This window comes from Merops nubicus, unplaced genomic scaffold (assembly GCF_000691845.1).
Source record: "Merops nubicus isolate BGI_N331 unplaced genomic scaffold, ASM69184v1 scaffold5205, whole genome shotgun sequence".
NCBI lineage: Eukaryota > Metazoa > Chordata > Aves > Coraciiformes > Meropidae > Merops > Merops nubicus.
This window is the reverse complement of record NW_008608834.1, coordinates 871-8,691: the sequence shown is the minus strand read 5'-3', so window position 1 is coordinate 8,691 and position 7,821 is coordinate 871. Positions and strand designations below refer to the sequence as shown.

General features: G+C 43.2%; 1 protein-coding gene across 1 annotated transcript; it reads right to left on the bottom strand.

Annotated features, from left to right (window-relative positions):
* Positions 1-2,505: 2,505 nt before the first annotated feature.
* On the bottom strand, positions 2,506-7,287 carry ENPP4 (ectonucleotide pyrophosphatase/phosphodiesterase 4 (putative)). Its single transcript, XM_008940371.1, has 3 exons — positions 6,465-7,287; positions 5,365-5,535; positions 2,506-2,870 (listed from the first exon to the last, which is right to left on the bottom strand). The coding sequence occupies exons 1-3, from the start codon at positions 7,285-7,287 to the stop codon at positions 2,506-2,508; spliced, it is 1,359 nt and encodes a 452-aa protein (XP_008938619.1).
* Positions 7,288-7,821: the final 534 nt, after the last annotated feature.

Genomic DNA, 7,821 nt, shown 5'->3' with positions numbered 1-7,821 from the left:
GCTTCCTAGAGTCAGGAGGAGAAATGCATTCACACCTAGACTGCCCCATCTGTAACAATATTCCTGTTTCAGATCAGTGCTGCTGCTGTGCTTCAGTCAGCACTTACATTTCTGGTAGCTGACACCTGGCCTACCACGGTGGTGCACAGGAACTGAAAGCACATCAGTCACTCCCTGTGTGACAGCTGCCTGGGGGAAGCAGGAGGAAGGCAAGAATTAACTGGAGCATATACTGTGCTCATCAGTTTTAGCATCTAGAAGAAAACCCTCACAGGTAGAGGACAGAGGTTCAGCCTGGAGAAGAGAAGGCTCTAGGGAGACCTTATGGTGGCCTTCCAGTACCTGACAATGGCAAGAGACATTAGGAAGATTAGACATGAGGGGGATGAAACAGGGGAGGTGTTCAAGGTCAGGCTTGATGGGGCTCTGAGCAACCTGCTCTAGTTGGGGGTGTCCCTGCTCACTGCAGGGTGGTGGGACTACATGACCTTTAAAGGTCCCTTCCAACCCAAAGCATTCTGTGACAGTACAGTTTGGTCTTACCAAGTCTGCCAGAAAGATACAGCTGCATCCAGACCTCTCCACAGATATGATGCAAAGCAAGTCTGCCATCCTCCAAGGATTGCAGCTTTCACCAGTGAAATTACAAGAACATAACTCTCCAGTGTAGGAATTCAATCACCCTCCCTTCTACAGCAGCTCTAAGCCTGGGTTCTACCCTGCAGAACATTCACTTCTTAGTTACTCACTGTATGTAAGTCCTTTAAATCTTCCAGCAGGATGAGGAAGTTATCACTCTATTCTATCAACAGTATAAAATCCAGTACACTGTCAGTAACAGCACTCTGCAAAGCCTCTTGCAAGTTCACATTAATCCAGAGTACAGCATTAATCACTAAGTAATCACTAGTAAGAAAGGGGGGAGAAAAAACAGAAAAGGTTAGTACTTGTATTGTGTTTTTAATCAGTACAACAGAATCCCCACAGAGGAAAATACAAACTAGTAAAACTTCCACACAACATTTTTAAAACTCAAATGTATTTTTCTCAGTGGGCAGTTACTTTTGTAACCCCTCCCTCCAAGTCCATACTTCTCTCAGTTGGCTCACGAGAAGGTATCCTGTGGCCAATACCAAACTGCATGGAATTTGGGCTTGGGAACCAGAAACCACATTGCATGCCAGCAGGTACCTCAGCCCTTGCTTCAGGTTTCCAGTGCTTAAAACTGTCAAGTTTTTAGGAAAAGAACTGGGTGACTGTACTCTTTTTGCATTAGCAGTAAGAATTTAACCTCACTGAAAGATAAGGTACCACTAAGACTTTATAAATCAATTTTTTTTTTTTTTTGGTGGGAAGTCACTAGGACCTGACAGTTCAGAAGGAATCAAGAATTTCAACTAAGAGAACCATTAGCACTTGGTCTTCACCAGAACTTTGCATCCATGCCACTTAAGACACTACAGAAAACAGATCTTGTCTCAAAAAAAGAAAGTAACTTTTCCCTTTAGATGCCCAGGGTTTACAGTAGGTTTGGAATCCTTGCTTGGTGACTGCATATCCAACTCCCAGCTGTTGCTTTTTCTGCACATGGCAGCCTTCAGAAGACGATTAGCAGCTGGCACACGGGGCAGAACCACCTTTGCTACAGAAACACCTGCAGCAGTTTACACCTCAAAAACTTCACAGGGTTTAGAAGCAGTAATTTTGCTGCTACAGTCCCCAAAACTGAACAATCCAAGGATTCTATTTAGATCAGCATCCTTGAGATAAGCAAGTGGTACCATCCCAAATACTCCAAGTGCAGGAGTGTTGTGCAGCTAACTCATCCACAGAGACACAGCCAGAAGTGCCAGAGCCTCTGCCCGGAGCTGTAAGTGCTGAACCACGTACTTTATTGCTCAAAACAGCAGTGATATGCACCAGTTCTTTCCTCACTGACTTCCATCTTCCTGCTCACCAGTTTCTCCTCATATTACTCAGAGTGGAAACAGAAGTCTTGGATCTTCTCTGCACCCTCTATACCCAAATTTAAGAACAAATCAGAACATCCTGTCCAAATATAATTAACTTTTAACTCTCATAAAATAGATCTTTGCAATACAGGTACAAGAATGCTAAAAGAAGTCAACATTAATTTAACTCTAATACCAAAATAAGCGTAATTATAATTTACAAATGTTAAAATTCACTTGTAGTCTATCCTGACTGGGTCATACTCTGGGATTTTATTCTGAAAGCGTTCAAAGGCTTGAATGAAAAACTCAGCATCCTTATTTTTTTTTTTAAGCCTCTCTTCCAGCACAAAGTCACCTGTTCACCACTTTGTTCTGAAAATACTTTTGCAGGACTACTCGTCAGGTCGCACACACGAACAAGTCAGCAAGATCTGGCTGTGCAGTATTTTAGATGGATACCAGTAAAGTGCTCCAAAGAATGCCACCCAGGGCAAGTTCAGACCCTTCTCCTGAATCACTCTTGAGCAGATGAGGCGAGGCTCTCTACGTGCTATCCAATCAGGAGGTTGTCATCATCATACTGTAACTGCAGTCGGGAAAAGGGCCGTGAGGGAGCGACTTTATTCTTGGAGATGATTATGATGCAGGTGAAAGTAGTCAGCACCATAAAAGCCCCAATAACTATCCCGATCACTTCTGGAAGGTTTTTGCACCACTGGTCAGCGAGCAAGCACCTGATGTTGGTGAAAGTGCCGTTGTGGGGCTGTGGGGTCAGCCCCAGGATGTGGCACATCATGGGGTACACATCGACGTTGTCCATGGTGCTCTGCCTGTGGCCCCGCTGGAACGCCGGCCCGCGGGCGGCCAGGAACGGATGCATGCTGGGGAGAGCGTTGTCATAGCCATGGTCACCTACTGGGGAAAGGCAAATTCCAGAGCTGACCTCACAGTTTCTGTTTGCATATCAAATATCCCCCCCTCCCAGCTCTGCCCCGCCCCCAAAAGGTGTGTATTTTAACCCAAAACTAACGCTGGATCAAACACTGAAGGACCCCAAAGTCCCCTCCCTCTTCCCCACTCCCCAGGAGCCTTTTCCCATACTGGTTTTCAGCCGTAGTTCCCCCCTCTCCATTATCCCTTTTCCTTTTGGTCATCAACGTTTCCAGTTCTGCCCTTCCCACGTCTCATGCAAAAGCTGAAAAGGCTGTTGCCACTCCACAATGAGTCAGTAGCTGGAATGCAAATTTGTGCTTCTCAGATTTTGGAAGGACATTTCCCCTTGCAAAGCGGACGCTTTAATTACATCTCCAAAGCCGAGTGCCTTCCCCACGGCAACGTTCAGCTGGGGCACAGGAAGTGCTGAAATCAAACCGTGCTTATCAGATCAGGCACTTCCAGTGAAGCCACACCCAAACAGTCAAACCCAAAATACAGTCAGTGGATCACGGTGCCTGTGACAGGCGTACAACAAAACATTGGTGGCTACAAGGTCACCATTACTTGTGACATTTGGTAGGTTTTAAAGAAGTACTTACTCTGATTTTTGGTGGAACATAAACAGCTAAAAAGCAGCCATAGTCAAATTTCCTAACAACACACTGAAAAATCTGTCCCAAGATGCCAAAAGTTTCTGACAGCAGAAGCAGCACAGTATCCCAGTGACTGCATTTACGTTTTGAGTTCAGGTTTTATCAGCAGTTTGGGTCTCCACGAGAACTGGCTCCTCGGCTGCTTCACTGACACTTCTGATGTGCAATGTCAAGATTCCTACCGAGGAGGCCATGCTCACCCCTCCAGTGCTATTCCAATATTCCTTCCTTTTCCACTGTTATCTTTGTCACCCCAGACACTGCTGCACCACCTCTTGCTTGGTGAGTTTAATGCAGTCCTGTGTTTCTTGGTTACATTTTGTTCCCCTTCTCCTGTTTGCAGGTGTTGAGGAGAGCTGCTCTGAGTTGAACGGAGCTGCTCAGAGCTGCCCCCTCCGATGAGGTTTCCCACCTTCCCCCTGAAGCAGGGGGGCAGGGGTGTGCCCAGCAGTGGAGGTGCTGCTGCCCCTGCCAATCGCTGCGCTGCCACCTTGTCCGTGAAGATAAGGGCAGTAAACACTCAGAGCTTTTTAGGCTAAAACCTCCCTGCCTGCTTCTGGAAAGCCTTGAGGAACAAAATTGTTTTGAGAACTGATTCACTTCCACTGATACAATGTTGTTACTTATAAATATACACCCATGAACTATTCTGAGGTACGTGAAATTCGATCTAACCATAAACAAGAAAGATCTCTGTGCTAAGCATGGTCACTTTGAAGAGGATTGTAGCAAATCTGTGAGGATATTAAAATATAAATGTATCTTACATGAAAAGCAGTCCTTTTGTACCAATGAGAAAATTTGAACTTAACTGTGTGAAGGGGAAATAGCAAAGCCAGCCAAACTGGTTGAGACTGGGAGTTTGCAGCACCCAGCATCCTGTCTCTGACAGCAGTCACAATGGGGAGCCTGGTCAGGCCTGACACCACAGCCAGCCTCCAGCTGCTGCCTGCTCAAGAGCTTTCTGGAAGTTGGTAACTTTATATTTAATTTCTTTTAATGGATTTTTCTTCCAAGAATTTGTCTAATCACTTTCTGAATACACACACACAAACAGCCTCTGTTTGCAGCCCAGAATTATGGGTTGAACTCTCATATCATGACAATAATGAAATCCATCTGGACTTTCTTCTCTGAGATATACTTTCATGTGACTGTTGCATTTTTACAGTAACTTACACACATCTCTTGTCTGCCCTCAAAAAAATACCCTGCATCTGAAACACCTGGAAATACACACACACTCACACACATATATATATATATGTAATTTGACATTCATACGATCTAGTATGTGTGAATTCACATCTGGTTTCTTTTTTGTCTTTAAAACATATTGCTTGATGCAATTAACAGGAAGAACTCTGGCTTTTTTGACCACTGTTGTTGTTTTCCTATTATTTTTACTATTTTCCCCCTTTTATTTTTTATTTTATAGTATATATACTGTAACATGAAATGTTGTGTCATGCATTCTTCAAATTTATGCTCCCCTATATACATATTTTATATAGAAGAATAATTAAACCACACTCCTGTGGAAGCTTAGGCAGACTAACTTGCCCAAATAACTCTTAAAAGTGTGCCTCTGGCTATTAAGCTGAACATGGCAAAGCATTTTAGGCAACAGAATATCTCCCATCTCTTCCTCATCTGTTAAAACACTCCAGGCTCAGGGTGAGAATGTTCCAGAAAATGCAGAGATGTTCCTAAGTGTGCACAGTGGCAGGACTCCACCTACTATTGGAGCATCCTACAGACGGCTGGGATAAAACCAACAGAAGCCACCAAGAGCACAAAGGAAGAACACACACACTTACATTTGGAGAGAGACTCGTTTTGCACAATTGTCCAGCCCTCATCTGCAACCAGAATTATGGGCTGAATTCTCTTATTGTGACGATAATGAAATCTGTCTGGAATTTCTTCTTTGAGATACACTTTCATGTGATTGCTGCAGTTTTTCAGTAAGTTATATACGTCTCCTTTATCTGCCAAGAAAAAAAAACCTGCATGTGAAACAGATGGAAATTCTGTCCTGTTTACTGCCATTATCTGTCATTAAACCTAAGATCCATTTTTTTCAAAACAATTCTTTTTTCAAAGGCCCATAGAAAAGGATTTTTTCATATCCCTAGTGAAATGCTACATGTATCAAGGTGGATTGCACAATTTGCTCTCATTTTGAATCAGGCAGCTCACAGCTGGGGTTTTCAGTCCAACTTGCCCTCTGGGCTTGCTGGGGAGGAGGGCAGAATTCATGCAGAGAAATCAAGAGAAAGCAATCACACCCCAAAGTAGTCAATATTTTATCCAAAGCAGTAAGTATTAAATTTTGTTACTGTATAAATCACTTTGTTCTTTAGAATTGCTTCTGTTTGGCCACAGTTGTAGAAACTGAGACCAGCAGTGCCATAATCTAATCATGCCTGTTAACAGCTACTCCAAGATACAAAAAACTGAATTCACAGTATGAAAACTGATGTTTCATTCACAGAAACAGAAGTTGCAAAGCGATCAAGGTTAGGTTTAGACTTCTACTTCCAAGTTTAGAGGATGCTAATTTTTATTCTGCATAAACATGAGGGTTTATTTCATGCTCACTGTGAATTACATCCCTACAGCCTAAGTGAGCAACAAAAGTAGGCATATGAAATGCCTGTCTGCTTTCTCAACAAGCTGTACCAGGGTATCTTTACTACCCATAGCCCATTGATTATCCAAAAAAACCAAAAAAGTAAATTCTAAATAAACAGTCTTTAGATTGTTCATTAAATAATGTCACAGTTCTGCGATACAAAGTACACTGGTTTTGCAAACAGCGTGAACAGTCCATGGCAGCATGTACTCCTAAGATAAACAAGATTTGTTTTCAAGTCATTCACTGAGAATTAAAGCAAAACACAAAAATAAGACATACTCTGCCTTGGCAGCACTGCAGCAACTGGACTCTTGTCTATCAGGGTATAGTTACCCCGACCAATGCAGTCATCCAGGACAATCAGCTTCTCTGCAGAACAGGAGGCCATCCCATGGTCACTTGTTATTATGATATTAATAGTGTCCCACAAACCTAACGCCTTCAACCTCCTAGTGAGGAAACCAATATGATTATCCACTTCTTCCAATACTTTGCCCATCTTCTCAGTGTCATCTGGTCCATACTTGTGCCCACTTGCATCTGGCTCTTCCCAGTATAACGTAGCAAAACTGACCACTGGATTAGAACTGTTCAGCCACCCAACAATTTTCTCCACTCTCTCCTCAAACGTTACAGAGAAGTTATACTTCATATAGAATTGAGGGGTCGTATTGTTAATTCTTACATCAGAACCCGGCCACATTGCAGCAGCACTTGCTCCACGTCCCTGCTGTTGGTTTGTTACCCAAATTGGAACTGCCTCGTTCCACCAGAAGGGATCAGAATCGTTGAACTGTGAAAACTTTTTCTTGGTGTCTGCATCGTACATGTCGTTAGCCACGAGGCCATGGCTTTCTTCATATAAACCTGTCACGATGGTATAGTGGTTGGGGAAAGTCTTGGTGATAAAAGCATTCGTAACTTGTCGTACAAGGACACCGTCCTCAATGAATTCCTGAAGATGAGGAAGTTTATAGGTTTCCAAGTAATCAGCCCTGAAGCCATCAAAGGACACGAGGAGCAGCCTGGGTACTGCGTCGCCAGTAGAGCGAGCACAACAGGCAACTATTCCAGAAAAAAACAATGTTAACATTGAGGTCATTGTTGATACTTGGAACTATTTCCAGCGGGTAATCAGATGCACCTGAAAATTTTAAAAAGGCATGTATCAAAATAATTGTGTTGGAACCAGTTTAACTAGCTATACGTGGTGTACGTCTTCCTTATAGAGGTGAGCTGCAAAAGAACCCGTCTCAACCACCACTGGAGTCAGCAGCGTATTTCCCTACTGACTTCAGAAATTCCTCATATATTTTCATAGTTTTTCATATGTTAAACAAATGAGCCATGAGCAATTTTTTCCTCCTGCACAAGCACAGGCAGCTCAACAATTCTGGCTCCACATTCAAGAGTCCTGTGCAGCCCTAACTCCTGCTTACACATCTTATGTTCAGACCAGAAGTGTTTTCTGCTGTAATCATAAATTTTCTTCTCCATCTCATCTTTCCTTTTCCACATTCTCAAGTTGCCGGAAGACTTCTGAGCCTCTCAACATCCCTATTTACTCATTGCTTACTCTTTACACAGAGCTAAGAGTAACTTCTGCTTCTGTTTTCCTTCTCAGCTGCTGCACATC